At 37.7% G+C, this 15,905-nt stretch overlaps 3 protein-coding genes across 4 annotated transcripts in view; 2 read left to right on the top strand and 1 right to left on the bottom strand.

Annotated features, from left to right (window-relative positions):
- Positions 1-2,540, top strand: part of dap3 (death associated protein 3) — a 5,052-nt gene extending 2,512 nt beyond the window's left edge. For both annotated transcript variants that reach the window (XM_024268310.2, XM_024268312.2), the window contains exons 8-13: positions 441-521; positions 752-916; positions 1,006-1,065; positions 1,419-1,508; positions 2,104-2,221; positions 2,301-2,540. In XM_024268310.2, the coding sequence (XP_024124078.1) occupies positions 441-521; positions 752-916; positions 1,006-1,065; positions 1,419-1,508; positions 2,104-2,221; positions 2,301-2,386 (600 nt within the window). In that variant the 3' untranslated portion in view covers positions 2,387-2,540. The remainder of the gene's footprint in view (positions 1-440; positions 522-751; positions 917-1,005; positions 1,066-1,418; positions 1,509-2,103; positions 2,222-2,300) is intronic.
- A 931-nt stretch (positions 2,541-3,471) lies between these two features.
- gba (glucosidase, beta, acid) lies at positions 3,472-10,294 on the top strand. The gene is made up of 12 exons (XM_024267225.2): positions 3,472-3,649; positions 3,723-3,800; positions 3,873-4,064; positions 4,140-4,286; positions 5,696-5,829; positions 5,922-6,094; positions 6,167-6,256; positions 6,362-6,509; positions 7,994-8,218; positions 8,488-8,651; positions 8,720-8,836; positions 9,967-10,294. The coding sequence occupies exons 2-12, from the start codon at positions 3,728-3,730 to the stop codon at positions 10,070-10,072; spliced, it is 1,569 nt and encodes a 522-aa protein (XP_024122993.1). The 5' UTR covers positions 3,472-3,649; positions 3,723-3,727; the 3' UTR covers positions 10,073-10,294.
- Positions 10,285-15,905, bottom strand: part of rnf115 (ring finger protein 115) — a 10,687-nt gene continuing 5,066 nt past the window's right edge. Inside the window, exons 5-9 of the mRNA XM_024267226.2 lie at positions 15,591-15,659; positions 15,434-15,506; positions 15,271-15,364; positions 13,851-13,966; positions 10,285-11,238 (exon numbers count right to left, since the gene is read on the bottom strand). Coding sequence (XP_024122994.1) covers positions 11,122-11,238; positions 13,851-13,966; positions 15,271-15,364; positions 15,434-15,506; positions 15,591-15,659 — 469 coding nt within the window. The 3' untranslated portion in view covers positions 10,285-11,121. The remainder of the gene's footprint in view (positions 11,239-13,850; positions 13,967-15,270; positions 15,365-15,433; positions 15,507-15,590; positions 15,660-15,905) is intronic.

The following is a 15,905-nucleotide window of genomic DNA, read 5'->3' as shown; positions in this document are numbered from 1 at the left end:
ATATCACATCTTTGATATTCTTCAAGATTCTCCTTGCAAAGCAGCTCTGGCTGAAATTAATACTTTTATAAAACTCTAAAACATTATTAGAAAATAAGATTTTCTTATAAAAATGTCATTTTTGGTTTGACACATTTACTTTTAAGAGGAAATGTTAGTTTGAAAATGTGTATCGATTTCATTTTTTAATCAGAATATCTTCAACATACTGTGAGTGGATGCTCAGATTTTGGGGTGTTTTTCTGAGTTTACATCCGAGCATCCACATATACTTTAAACTTAAGCTCATTTAAGTTGGGAGCAGTGATCCAAATCATGAACTTTAATATCTCCTCCCTTGAGATATCGTAAAACCAACATAACTGAGTCACATTGCTTTGAAGCACTTACCTTTTGTTTGTTTGGGGATTTTTTTTTTAATTGATTTGTGTTCTCCTCAGATCAAAATTAAGCATCGCTACGTGTGGACGAAGAGGGAGAGCACAGAAGGGGGGCGTCCACTCGGGGAGCTTGTCGATCAAGTAGGTGCAAAAACGTTCCCCTCTTTTCTTCACATTTCCTGTTTCACTGCACGCTTTAGCTATTGTATAAGGCTAAGCTTGTTTTCCCTAATTTAATTTACCACAGTTTCATCATCTGTACTTTAACAGTTTTGATTCCTTTATATAGTTCTGTTTTTTTTTAACACTGCTGTTGGATTTCCCTTTCAGCACTCACAGTGATCCCTCTGCCGGTGTTTGTTTTGCTGCAGGGCATATCTCGTGTGAAGAGCAGCAGCGATGTGGTAGCAGCAGTGATGAAGGAGCTCAGGCAGCAAAGCGGACACCCGGAGGGCAACTTTCGCTTGGCTGTGGCAGTGGATGGTGTCAATGCCCTGTGGGGAAAGTCTACCATTAAGAAGGAGGATAAGAGCGCGGTGAGAAAACACTTTCTATAAGCTGTCGTGTGAGACTCAGATAGGAAGTCTTATGTGATTTGTTTTTTTTTTCTCTTCTCTGATAACAGGTGGATCCAGAAGAGCTTACACTGGTTTATAACCTGAGGAAGTTGTTAAAAAATGACTGGGTTAGTAGAACACAGCTGCCAAAAGTTGCTTAAATACCCCTCTGATCATCTTTGATATATTATAAAAGCGTTCTCAGCTGTCTTTTTATTATGATTTTGCTGTTCATGGACATAGTTTCTATAGAGTGGCAGGAATTCATAAGAAATTCACCTCAATGAGGTGCAGAGCAAGCCCACCCCCACTTCCCACCACCCATATGTTTACATGCTCTCCCACTAGCTTACAGCCCTCTGTCCATCTGCTCCTGGTTTGCAATGATTTGAATATATAAATACTCAGAAATTGAATTTTAAGCTGAATTTTCTTAACATTTTTTACATTATCTTTTGTTAATTTTCCGTTTTTGACTCAGATCGGAGGAGCCATCATCACCACGCTGTCTCAGACGGGATCTCTTTACACTTCAAAGTCTGCTTACTTACCCCAGGAGCTGCTGGGAGAGGTTAGATCATATTTACCTTTGCAGCCCAACACTTTTAAAAACTGCTTCTAATGCAGGATATTTTACCTGCAGTCAGATAATTACACATTAATCATTTCTTTGTTGTTTGGTAGCAAAACCTTTTCAATAATCATAAACATCATTTTATTTTTCCAGTATTTCTTTTCTTTTCTAAGAAGAGATTCTTGTTATTCAGTAAGGAGTTGTTGTGCTCCGTGCACAGCAGAGTATCACTTAACTTAATGGACTCGTCAATCCGTCCTCGTCACCCACGTCTTCTACTTTGCTCTTGACTGCAATGATATCATTGTACTGAAAGGAAGGTCAACCCCCCCAGAGTATGTGTGGGCTTGACTTTAAATTGAATCTTTTTAATGCACGTCTTCCTATTTAATATATTCATTATTGATTTTTCTTTTCTCTCTGTGCATCTGAACTCTATACATATTTATTTTTGCACTTGTTGAGGCGTATAAAAAGATGTGTTGTGCTCTTTATTTTTCCTGAATTTTTGATCAGTGCATGTTGGGTACAGCAGTCTTGTTCCAGCAGGTCGGGTGTTTCGCCCTTTAACATGCTGTGCTTTGCTCATCAGAGGGGGTTTGACAGCATGGATCCATTCATCCCTCTGTCAGTGCCCAACTACAGCGAGAAGGAGTTTGAGAGCTGCTACCTCTACTATACAGACCGTAACTGGCTGCAGCATTCGCAGAGTAAGAGATGAAATAAAGCCTGGTAATATGTAATTATCGGTTCATTTTCGTGTTTTACTTTTTGTTTGTTTTCCATCAGGTGGAACAGAAGAAGGGAAGAAAGAGCTGATCTTCCTGAGCAACAGGAATCCCACCATGTTTGACAGACTCTGCAGCTTCTTATAGAAACTTGACTGTTTGTCACAGATGTGAACATGTAAATGTCTCTGTATCAGAATAAACGCATATGCATTCAGATATCCATGTCTTCATGTAACATCGATGTCACTGTGTTTTATAGCTCCATGCATTTGTTTGATAATAAAATATTTAAGAAAAATGTCAGTTGATTTACTAAATAGGTAAACGGGCAACATTTGATACACACTGAAAGTATATTTGGTGTTAGTGCAACACTTTACATTTGCATAAGCCTCACATGAGTGTAATCTTTGCTTCTAAAAAAAAAGTTCAATTAATTTTGGAATATTTCTTCATTTTTTAGTTGTTTCCAACATGTTATTTATTGTACCATATATGATGCAAACTTGAAGATGAAAGTAATAATGGCTACAATAACAATACCATTACTATAATGCAGAACAAGTTTCAAAAGATGCAGACAGAAGCTTAACTTATTGAAACCTGCCTTAAATAAACATAAAATACTGCTATTGAAAATATGAGTAATTATATATTTATTCATATACAGTAAATCAACAAAACTAAGATTTTACTAAGATATATTAATCAAACTAATATATGTCAAATAAATAAAAACCTAAATTTTATTCATCTCATTACATTGTATATTTTAATAAAAACGTTTTAAATTATTGTAACTACTTGTAACGTTACACAAACCCAGTGTTTACATCTATTTAGCTTTGTATTTATAGGGCGACACTTCGTATTTGACTGGAGGGATTTAATGGTGGCCTAAAGAAGTCCTAACTCAAAGCAGTGTAGGAGCACAGCACACATTTTCGAGTTTTTTTGAGAAAAAAAAATAAATAAAACGCTTTTATTTACAACTTACTGAAATGTAAGCTGTATACCATAACTTTACACGATTTTTCTGAATATATTTACATTTATTTAGTGGGTGTACGTAACATGTTTTGCACGACGCTCTGCTATTTTATTGTAAAGTTTTAAAATACACATGCGTTTATTGAATTTTGTTTTTAACCTCGTTGGAGAAAACAGCACCACCTGGCGGATAGGCGGAGGAAACTACGCTCTTGATGGTCACATGACGAGTTCCATGTCACGTGACCGTGAGCAAGGAACTCCATGGGGAAGCTGAGACACACTTCAGAAACAAGGGATAGTAACCCGGACTTTCACCTTCGGGACATGCCGAGGTTCCTGACTGAATTCCTAAATATGATGATGACATAAGTCGTTTATTTATACTTAGTAAACAGCCGTGGATCGTTGCTGCAGGTAGATTTCCTAACACTTCTTGTGACAGTTTTGTCAAACTACTGTCTTATCGTTTTACTTGTTTTATTTGCAGATAAAATGGGGTTTTTGTTGCCATCGTTTGTGTTTTTGCTGGCTATTTTCATTGCAACAGAAGTGATCCTTTGTTCAGGTTTGTAATGTAAACAAAAACACATTATTTATTTAAGTAAACATAAATAAATATGCTGTTTTCTTCATCCAGGAAGCTCCAAATGTGTTCCTAGAAACTTTGGCCATGATTCTATTGTGTGTGAGTGTAACTCCACTCACTGTGACAGCATTGGGCCGGGGAACTTGCCTCCAGTGGGGCACTTCTCCTCCTACCTGAGCAGCATGGCGGGCAGCAGGCTGGAGGCCAGCCAGGGTCAGATCCAGGTGAACAGCACTGGAGCAGGTGAGGCCGGGAGAAGCAGTCTGTTTGGAGGTGGTGGAGGAGTAACCACACTCACATGAATCTATGCACTTTCAGGCCTCAGACTGACTATTGTTCCACACCAGAAGTTTCAAAGGATTATGGGATTCGGTGGAGCGATGACAGATGCAGCAGCCATCAACATTTTGTCTCTTTCTGCTGGCGCGCAGGAGCAGCTGCTTCGACAGTACTTCTCCAGCGACGGTACGGTCTGAGCGTGCTGCTGTCTTGAAAGCACGCGTTCTTTTTGTGGTTTCGGCACAGCAGAAGTTCTTTTTCCACCGAGTCAGCCCGAGGTCACATATTTGGAAAAACCCGACTCTCAAATCAGTGTGTTTTTTATGATAACAGCAGAGCTGAATTCTCTTTTTAGTGCTGCAGTAACTGAAAACAAAACTGGATCTTTGGTTTAAAGTCCAACTCCAATCATCTTTTAAAAGTGTTCCCGGTAGTCTTTTAACAAATAAATTTTTAAAAACTTGTCGTTTTCTAAAACCCGCCATCCCCTATTTTTAATAGGGCTGGGTTATAAAATCGATTAATCGATTTAAGCTTAACAGATCAATTATCTTTTCATTAAAATATAAATCGATTTCACACATAAAGCTAAAGTCAGCTAGCTTGATGCTAACGTTTAATGGAATTTCCCTTAGGACGGCTAATGCTAATGATTTGTCGATGTAAACATATATTGCTGACTAAATGAACATCTTTATACAATGTCAGGCATGAATTTTCCAAACTCTTTTAAGGAAACATTTTTTTAAAGTAACCATTTGTGGTCCAAAGCACAGTCTTTTGCTCAAAATTTCTACTTCTTCTGGAGTAAGGTGAGCTGCTATAGCGTGATCGCCACCTAGTGGCCAAACTGGAACGCCCTCCAGGAGAAGCAGAACAATCTTTACAAATGTTACTGATCTGAACATTTTTGTTAGAACTTCTCCTTTTGAGAATGTAACACTGTATGCTATTAACAATCTTATTATTCACTAATACATTTTACAGTGAACTTTATCAGATTAATAGAAATATATTCAAAACTCAGAGTAGATTATTAATGGATTTTTAAACAAATGTGTATAAATGTGTAAACTCAAAATTGAATTGAGTAGACAAATTGAAAGAATAAAACAAAAATGTCTTTTGTGAATCGAATTGAATCTTTTCTGTAAATTATAGTTAATACCCAGCCCTACTTTTTAATACTCTCCCTTGCTAGCTTACTGCTCCTCTAATATTACGGGTGCAACTCAAGCGGTGAGCAATATAGTAGCAATCAGGCTGTACCGTTTTTGACCCTAATTTGTACGAGGAAAACGAAGACGTTAATGGATCTCATCAGAATGGAGCAGAGCAGGGATCTTGTGGCTTGTCGTTGTAGTTTCTACATCACTGCTACAAGCTTTTTCTATCAACATTTCCCTCCTGCTCCTTATTAAAAAAAATGCATTTTTTTAGCTTAAATTTCTTCATATATTTAACAAAAATCCCACAAAACATGCTAAAAACAGGATTTTCATTGGAGTGGGTCTTTAAAAGTGTGATTTGCTGTAACTTTCCTCACATCTTTCCTCCGATTTATGATTGAAGCATATAGCTTTCCTTTGTCGTAGGCATCGGCTATACGGTCGTGCGCGTCCCCATGGCCAGCTGTGACTTCTCCACCCGCCTCTACACCTACGCTGACACACCTGGAGACTACAACCTGGAAAATTTCACCTTGGCCCCTGAGGACATTCACATGAAGGTGTCCCTCTCTTCTCTTTTATGCATAAACTCAAGTCTCTATAATCACTTCTTCCTTTTATTTATTTATTTTTTCTTTCCTCCTGGTTTCAGATCCCTCTCCTGCAGCGTGCGCAGGCCTTATCTCCTCTGCCCCTCTCCCTCTTGGCTAGTGCTTGGAGCGCCCCCAGCTGGATGAAAACTAACGGCGCCCTCATAGGAAAAGGCTCCCTGAAGGGCCAGCCTGGAGGGAAGGAGCATAAAACATGGGCTCAGTACTATATCAGGTGACTTTAAAGTGCAGGTGCATACACATAAGATAAATGTGTTCTGATGAGTGCTTTAATTCATCATCATAGATTCCTGGAGGAGTATGCTAAATATAACCTCACCTTCTGGGCTGTGACTACTGGAAATGAGCCCTCTGCAGGACGGATGACGAACTACAGGTCTGGAGTCTTCGGGGTTTATTGGGGATTTTTAGACCGGGAAATATTTGCCTTTGCTTTGTTTTTAATGCTGCAGGAGTCTGAGGACGGTCTCTGTCATTGCAGCTTCCAGGCTCTGGGTTTCACTGCAGAAGAGCAGAGGGACTGGGTGGCTCTGGACCTGGGCCCCGCCCTGCACGCCTCTGCGTACCCACACACTCACGTCCTCCTGCTGGATGACAGCCGCCTGCTGCTTCCTTACTGGGCCAAAGTGGTGAGTGCAGGGACAAGGAGAAAGTCGTGGGAAGGTTGTGCCTGACAGTTTCTTTTTACCTGCAGTAACACTGGTGCTGGAGGTGTGAGATCTCTAAAAGAAACCAGTAAAAATAGAAAAGCAAGGAGAGGATTTTTTTCTGTTTTTTTAATTTAAACAGGACCAAAATATGTGATACAATCAAGCTTATAAATATACATTTTATGGTGAAAAGGTTAAATCATTGGAGATCAGCTAAAAGCTGATAGAGAATAGCTCAGCTGATAGGAATCAACTTGAGGAATGATGTAATGCTCAGTCTAGACTGGTTTGTTACTCACAAAAGAGACACTTCCATTGTTAAAAAACAGAAATAAAACATTTCTGCAAGATTTGTCCTACAACTGATCTGCCTAGCAACAATAATTGCTCACTTGAAATAGAAATTATAAATGTTTTTCAAAAAATGTTTTCCAAATATGTTTTAATCTGGTCTTGATTCACAAAAATATGAATAGATTAATACTAAAATATTCCAATTTAAGCCCTTTTTTGAATATACAAAAATGCTACAGCAAAAAGTTGTTAAAAACACAAAAAAAAAAAAATTCATCAGAGGGCGTCATTAAAAGGAGGTTTTGGCCTTAAGTAATAGTTTTTTTACTTAAATGAACACCTTTTTTATGAATAAGTAATTATTTTTGTGAAACAAAAGAATTTTCTTTTAAAGAAAATATTACTTTTTAACACTGTATAGCACATGTATCAAAGTCAAGGCCCGGGGGCCGGATCCGGCCGGGATGAATATTGAAGGTTTACGTTGATTTATTCTGGAATAATATTCCTGCCTTTTTATTAGTCATAATTATGTTGAAAAGTTACAGTTTTAAAGTTTCAAAAATTAGCATTCTGCTAGCTATTTGCACTATTTTGGCAATATTTTTTTAGGCTATTTAGGACCTTAGCTAAAATTTTAGCAACATGCTAGCTGTTTTGGCTAATTTAGGCTTTTTCCATTTTTTAGGCTGTTTTGGAGTTTAGCTAATATTTCAGCCATATGCTAGCTGTTTTGGCAAACCTACATTTTTTTTGTTTGTTTGTTTTTAGGCTAATTTGGCATTTAGCTAATATTTTAGCTGGCTATTAGCTTCAGCATTCTTTAGCTGTTAGCTTCAGGGTTTTTATCTATTGATTTCAGCATCTTCAGCTATCAGCATTAGTATCTTCAGGGGCCAAATTCAACTTACAGCATTCACACTAGCATTATTGCAGGTAATGCTATATATCTAGTTCAAAATTATGTTAAAAAGTTACTTTTTGTAAGTTTTAAAACTATAGTTTTAGAGTGTTCAATAAATGTTTATCCTGTTTGGCCCGCGACCTAAGGTGTGTTTTGGATTTTGGCCCCTTGTATGAGTTCGAAACCCCTGCTGTATTTGTGCTGTAGTTTGTTTTATCCAGACTGAGGGTCCTAAAAAATTCTAAATGTTGTTTTTCTTCTTCAGGTCCTAAACGACGTTCATGCTGGTCGATACATCCACGGCGTGGCGGTCCACTGGTACATGGACAGTTTGGTCCCAGCAGATATCAGCTTAGGGATGACTCATCAACTCTATCCGGAGTATTACCTGTTCGGCACCGAGGCGTGCGCTGGCTGGATCTCACCTGACAGAGGAGTGAAGCTGGGCAGCTGGAACAGAGCTGAACAGTACGCTCACGACATTATAGAGGTGAGATTGCCTCATCTTTAGCTGGTTGAGTGCAGCAGATGTGAGGCTGACATGCTGAGAGCTGTTCTGGAAAGGTGAGTCACCTGCCTCCATGCTGCTTACAAGCTGCACCATGTTGCACTTCAGAACGCCCCTGCAGGGAAGCAAAACAAGCTGGAACTGGTGTTTTTGTGTTTCCTTTCAGTCTAGTTTTGCATGAATAAAGACTGAATTTGTGAAACTTTAGTCTTTAGATTTTTAAAAATGTGGGCGCCATTTTCCCATTTCAGGACTTAAACCACCACGTTGTCGGCTGGACCGACTGGAATCTCGCACTGGACCCGACTGGTGGACCGAACTGGGTGAAAAACTTTGTGGACAGCCCAATCGTGGTGGACGCAAAGCGGGACGTCTTCTATAAACAGCCTTCTTTTTACAGCATGGCTCACTTCAGGTAGTTTGGACTTTGAACGGATCGCTTTCCAGGATCTCGCTTTCATCAAATCCTCCATGTTTCCACAGCAAGTTCCTGTGGGAGGAGTCTCAGAGAGTGGGCGTGTCTCCCAGTGGGAAGACGGAGCTGGGGTACTCGGCCTTCGTCAGACCGGACAGCTCTGTGGTTCTCATCGTACTCAACAAGTAGGATTCTTCAACACCTTAAACGATAAATCTTTGACAAACTGTAAAATTATAACCGTTAACGCGATCAAAGTCTCACTCTCGCCGCTTTTCTCCTTCAAAATCTACTGGAATGATGGTGATCCGTTGAAAAGTAGCAGTAATTTAAAGACCATAACCACTAGAGCTCTGATGTTAAAGGGTTTAAAGTCCCCACCGTTCAGTGGAGATGATAAGCCACGCCCCCTCAGAGGAGATTTTAGAAATAGAAGCTTCAGATCAACATGAAAAATGGCTTTTTAAGACATTTAGGTTGTGGGAATTTGGTTAAAAACTTCATAATCATAATTAAAACACTAATGGGAACGTTTTTTTTTTTTTTTATTAAAAAAAATGTATAGGGCAGGAGCTCTTTTATTAAAGAAAAATTAAAAACAATTATAAATGTTAAGAGGTAACCATAAAGTAAAAAGTGAGAAAATAGTAAAGGATGGAATAAAAACTAACTCAAACTGGTTTAAAGAGTGCGTGTCACAAGGTAAACTGCAACATTTTGACACATTTTTGTGCATCCTGTCCTGTACTACAAAAAAATAAAAAATAAAAAAAATCAATGGATGTCATTAGGCACATCTACTATTATCGTATTATAAAGTACATTTTCTTTTTTTTGTATGTGTTTGAAAAATATGGCATATTAATAAGCTCAGATTTCATTTTGGTTTTTGTTAGATTTATATTTCTGGCAGAGATGCACCAACAAAAGTGAAATTCCATATTTTTCTTTATTCAGTGCTAATATTACACTTGCCACTACTACTTTTACTGCATTAAGAGGATCATATGTGACAGGGTGTCTTTTATTTTGAAAGGAACTTCTGTCAAAAGTTAAAAAAAGTCTATTTTCTTTTAATATTTGTGTTTTATTCATGGAAAACGAACAGTTCATTTATGCTTATCATTGTAACAACAGCATAAATACAAATAATTGTTATTTTTTTAAGGATTTAGGGAGACTTTGTGGATCCTACTGGGTTGTAGGCAGTTAGAAATCAACCCAAATGGCTCTTTCAGAGTTGAAGGTTGCAGACTCCTGTTGTGGGGGGACTTTAAGAGATAAAAACTGAACTGTTTTTTTGTGTGTTGGGCAGGGCTTCGTCCGAAATCCAGTTTGAAGTGTGGGATCCGGCTGTGGGCTACATTCCCTGCACCGCTCCGGCTCACTCCATACTCACTCTCGCCTGGAACACGCGTTAACCCTCAGGAAAAAAAAAAGATCTACTTTACTTTAATTCATGTTCTTCTAAGCTTTAATTTGATTTTGCACAAGAATCATAATATATTTTTTATTTAAATAATGGCCAAAATCATTTCACTGCAGTGATGTACAGAATTTCTAATTGTTTGATTTTTGAAAACAAAAAATGCTTCAAAAATGATTGTATTGAACACAACGTGAGCAATAAAAGTAAACCATTAGTTTGTCAATTTATTAACATCATAGACATTTTTCATATATATAATATACAGCTCGATAACCAGGTATTTCACATTTGCATCTCCGTTCTCCACTTTGTTTCTTTACTCTGCAAACCTTAAATTGGCTGGACTAAAATTATTTACATCAAAAAGGTTAAGTGATAAAAATGTGAAGTTGAGGTCAAACTGAAGAATAAAATGACAGAGGAATGCCATCTCTTCGTAATATATACACTAGAAAAAGTGGGAGCGGTGGAACTTGAAAGATCGGATGAGATCAGATAAGAGGAGGAAGGATTTCGCCCCCTCGCTGGTGCGGATTTGGAACGTTCTGGAAGGTTTCAACGACTCCCTTCCTGTCATTTCTTCCCAAATATCAAAGAGTCAAAAGTGTTGTCGATACAGAAACTGGAACTTTTTTTTTTTTTTAAATGAAACAAAGCACATCACCGAGTTCAGTTTGAGCGTGAGGTGTTGTGGAATCGTCCCACCGGTCGAGGCTCAGCTGCAGGCTTCATTAGATGTGTGTGAAGACAGTTCATGCTGTTTGATATCAAATCTGGCTTTTTTCTTTACTCATAGTGATGAGCGTTGTATATTTAAACAAAGTTGTGGTTTGATTTAGCGGTAGAAACAGATAAAATGAGCTAAGTGGGTTCGTCAAAAGGGATTCGACGAACCGTAATGCATTATTAAGACATCTGTAAAGAACATGACTTGAGGAGAGCATTAAAAATAGAAAATAAAAAGTACAAAAAGGTCAGAGTGAAATGATTGAAAGAGATGAACAAAAGGGAAGTGAGGAGCATGTTGGTGGGACGGCTGTCTCAGAAAGACCATCTCTCCTGTGTGCGGGGGTCCGTGGGGAGCGACGGGGACTCTGACTGGGGCTGGCTGCTGTCTTCTCCACTCAAACTCATCCTACACACCGGACACGTGTCGTGCTGCACACACATTAGGATAAAAAAAGTGAACATTAACTCACTGATGTTTTCTGCTATATACGAGAGGAATTTGAACCCAAAAACATCCTTCCTTAAAGGGCAACCAAACAGTAAATCGACTTGTTTTGTCTTTTGACCTCTATAAATGGGGCTTTAAAAGTGCTGTCTGTTGATTCTTGCCACATTTTTGACAATTTAAGAAAAAATGGTTTGATTTCTAAAATTATAGTCTGAGACTTTGTGTGCTGCCCCCTACAGGTTGAAACGAGGAATTACAGTCGATTTTTGTGGTTGGTCAATTGGTGTATGTCCCACATCCCACGCCCATCTTTGATTCTGTAACAGTCGGTCGTTATCGTGTCAGCTATAGCATGGTTCGTAGGCGTTTTCCCTTCAGTTGTCAAATATCTACTGGCTTGAACCACTTTCCAGTGGACTTGGAAGGATGAACGTTTCATTTGGGATTGTTTGCTTAATACGTTAGCCTTTATCAGCTATGATGCTAGCTTCATTTTACCACTCAGACACTGTTCTCCTTTATGCGGCTCCTTCATCCCTCCATTGTGGCTCTTTGGCTTTGAATTAAAATGCTAACAATTTCCATAAATAATATGTTTATAGTTAATTTATTTTCCTTTATCAAGTTTTGTAATTTTAAAATTTAACATGTCATATAACTGAGAAAAATAATAGTGAGAGTGATTTATTATTAGAGTACATATAGATTTATTAAAAAAAAATACATTATACTCAAGTGTTATCCTGTTTATATTCAATAGCAAAAAGGATGAAATGGATAGAACCCACCAAAGTCCCTAAAATAGAAAATAACATGTTTGATTTGACTTTTTTGCTTATTTGACATAGTTTGGTTTATTTTTAAGGGAACTTATGTGCTGCTGTCAAAAATAAAAGAAGTTAAATTGGTTGTAGAAAAGCAATTATATTAATTCAATTATTATAATTATTTAAAATATATTTTATATAAATAAATGGCTACAAAAACATAGATAAAGTGCATTTTTCTAAACATTGACTTTGTGGCTCTTAATTGGTTTTGGTCTGTAAGAAACTGGACCAAATGATTCTTTCAGAATCGAAGTTTGCAGACCTCTGGTCTGGATCATGAGCGTCTGCCTCGCGATCAGGTGGAGGAGAGAAATCCTCTAAAGAAAGTTCTGTGGAAATACTGCTCTGTACCAGTCTCCATATTGAAGTCACAGAGTGACGTTACCTCAAGCTAACCTCAGTCAATCACAGATCCAAACCACACCTCCTACGCTCAGCTGCCCCGTTTTTTCAAGATAATCTGGCCACAGAGGAAAAATATGGAGCTCGAAAATTAATAGCCGGAAGTCCCTCTCTTTGCTGGAGCAGGCCGCAAAAAAAAAAAAAAATGCAATTGTGCGCCCGAAATCATTGGCTGAAAGTCCTCAACCGAAACGTTCTCTGTCCCATTTGAAGCTCATCTTGAACATTAAACTGCTCAACGGTTAAAGTTTATTCACATTTACAAGCTTAAAAGCTGATAGTTCTGAAAAGCTTTTAAAATATCACTTTTGAAAGGGTTTCCTAAAGTTTAGGACATTTCTGCTTTAAGTTGCAAAACTTTCACTTCCGGCTAGAGATTGTTTCTGGCGCCATCTTGAACGGCGCCAGAGGCCCCTCCATTTTTTAAATTTGAGCTGAGAGAGGAGCCAGCCTCCAAACTGTTCTGTTGTGTTACCCTTTAACACAGTAATCACACTTCTTTATATAACAGATAAAGAAACACTGATAATGTATGACCAAGTCAAGCAGAAAATAAAAAGAAATCTGACATATTAAGGTGTTTGAATTAAATCTTAAAAGTTTTAAACAATAAATATTTCCTAAAAGGTAAAACAATTAATAAAACACACCTTTAAAATGTAGATTTATAAACTAAACCTCATATAAATGTACGCAATTCATGCATACATGAATACTTTAAATATTAAACTCAGACATTCAATACTAAAGTTGAGCCAGACAAGATCTGACCTCTGACCTCTCATGTAACTGATAGTCATGTGACCATAGAGGCCCGTGTCAACAACCCAAACAACATCAGCAGCGGTTCAGTTCTGCACACATTCATTCATTCAGTGTTAACTTTATGACAAAGAAGTTCATTTGATGCATTGTTTATGACACTTACTTTATTGCTTGGATTTAATCAAAGTCAGGACTTGGACTTGTTGTTATTTAATGACAGAGAAACTATTTATTTCAACACTGAAGGTTACTTCCTCTGCTTCATGTATGTGTTGACATTTTTATTAAATATTTGACACTGACTGATGCTTTGTTACCCGACAGACTCCAGGGAGGAGTTGCAGAGATGCTCGGCTCATTTTTTATTTTCTGTTTATTGGTTAAGATGAATTTTTGAAACGGATACAATAAACTATTTCTGACAGATTTTTAATAATCTTTTAACCAATTACAACAAAAAAATCTATTTTTAATCACAGATATCTGAAAAACGTTGACTTGTATATATATTTGTTTTTTCAAATCCTGATTTTATTTTCTCAAAAATTGTACTGTTTAATCAATGCACATTCAAAGCTTTCATGTTTGTGACTCACCATTTCCAGCCATGGTACTATACAGTCTGAATGAAAGAAGTGATTGCAGGGTAGTTTTCTGACAGGCTCTCCCACCGTGAAGTCCTCTTTGCACACTGGACACTCCATACAGCAATCTGCAGATGATTTAATAAAGATGTTAACTTACATATTAACTAATCTGACCTCAAACAAAATACATCATGTCTTTAACTGGAAATAAAAATGTAAGTAAAGCAAAAAAAAAGTAGTTTCTATGCAACAACTATGAGCTTTTTCAAACAGCAACAATCTGAATAAAGAACTACTCAGAAATCTTAGTTTTCATTATATATGTCCTCCATCGTGAGAAAAAATAAATGCTACAAGAACATCTCAACACATTTTTATTGGTGTGGGTCTTTAAAATCTATTTTAAAAGATAAATCATATCCATAACAAGTACAGTGAAGTAAAGAAGTATTTGTCAGACCCACTTAAAATGATGAGGTCTGTAACGGTCGTCATGGATACAGGAAATCACATTGATTTTTAAAGATTTTTTTGGGTATAATGGAGCAGACACAAGTTGACATCAATACTTTAATGTAACCCCGGCTGTTGATGACAGAGGTCAAAGGTTTCCTGTAGGTCTTCACCAGGTTTGCACTGCAGCTGCTATTTTGGTTCATTCTTCCATGAAGATCTTCTCAGGAGTTTTGATAGTTTGGGGTTGTTGCTGAGCAACAAGGACTTTCATCTCCTCAGATTCTCTATTGTATTGAGGTCCAAAGAATGGCTAGGTCACTCCAGAACCTTGAAGTGCTTTATATGAATCGACTCCTTTGTATTACGGGTGTTGTGTTTGGATTGGCATGATGGAAGATCCAGAAATTTCATTGTCAATGCCACCACAGATAGAAGGTTTTTATTTCCCCAAAATTCACCATACATAGCTCCATTCATACTTTCATTATTATGGATCAGTTGTCCTGTCTCTTGACAAAAAAGTAGACCCAAACCATAATGTTTCCACCCCCATGTTTCACAGTGGGTATTGGGTTTCAACTATGCAATTTTCCCCTCTAAACACAGAAAGTTTTTTTTTTTTTTAAATCAAAGAGTTTCATTTCAGTTTCATCTGACCACATGACATATCCATTCTCCTCTAGATCATGCAGATAGTCTCTGGAGAACTGTGGACAGGCCTCACATGTGCTGCTTTGGAGAACCTAATTTGCAGATTTGCTAGATTTACAGCTGATGGTGATGCAACAAAAGGCTAGAAGAGTCTGGTTTGTTTTTATCCTTTAAATTATAGCTGTTTGGTGATTTATCAAATTGAACAAACGTATTAAGAAACTGAAGTTGTTTTCAGATCGTGTCAGCGACGTTGTTTGTACATCACAACAACAAAACAATGAATTGAAAAAGTGAAAGCTGGTGCTGAGTTGTGATCTACCTGCTTGTTCCTGAGATATATTGACAGTTGGGAGTGAAGAGATTTTTTCTTTCTCAGCTGGAGGAGGTCCTGTGTTCTCCAGCTGACCTAGTAACTACAATGACACATGTGTAAACTGAACTGTTAAAAAGTGACACACGTGTAAAAGAAAACTGTGGTTTACCTGTGTTATCACTGCATCTAACCCTCCTTGCCCCCATGCGTAATCCCCGGGGTTGGAGTGCAGCATCCCTGTCCTGAAAGAGATCAGGGACACCAAGAGTGAAGAGAAAAGAAGTATTTGTACCACTGTATGGTAATCGTAGCGTAACATTACTTACCATGACAGGGGAGGTGAGCCAGGCACTCCAGAGTTGGCAAAAAGACCAGCAAGAAACTGTTGTACAATCCTGACAAACAAAAGCACAAATTAAAACCAACAAGAAGAGCGGCAATTGAATGTTCAGAAAACCCCTCATGACTACTTTTTATTAAACATCTCTGAATATTGCTTTACTTTCCACCCCCAACAGTAAAAGGATTCCTCTACAGTGGTTCCTGGTAATAATAGTTCATTTTTTGCAGTCTCGCAGATTTTTTTAGTGTATGCTTTTTTTATTTATTTCTTTTTTAAACAGTGCGTCATTGGCTGTAGA

Source organism: Oryzias melastigma, linkage group LG16, assembly GCF_002922805.2.
Source record: "Oryzias melastigma strain HK-1 linkage group LG16, ASM292280v2, whole genome shotgun sequence".
NCBI lineage: Eukaryota > Metazoa > Chordata > Actinopteri > Beloniformes > Adrianichthyidae > Oryzias > Oryzias melastigma.
This window is presented reverse-complemented; position numbering and strand designations above follow the sequence as displayed.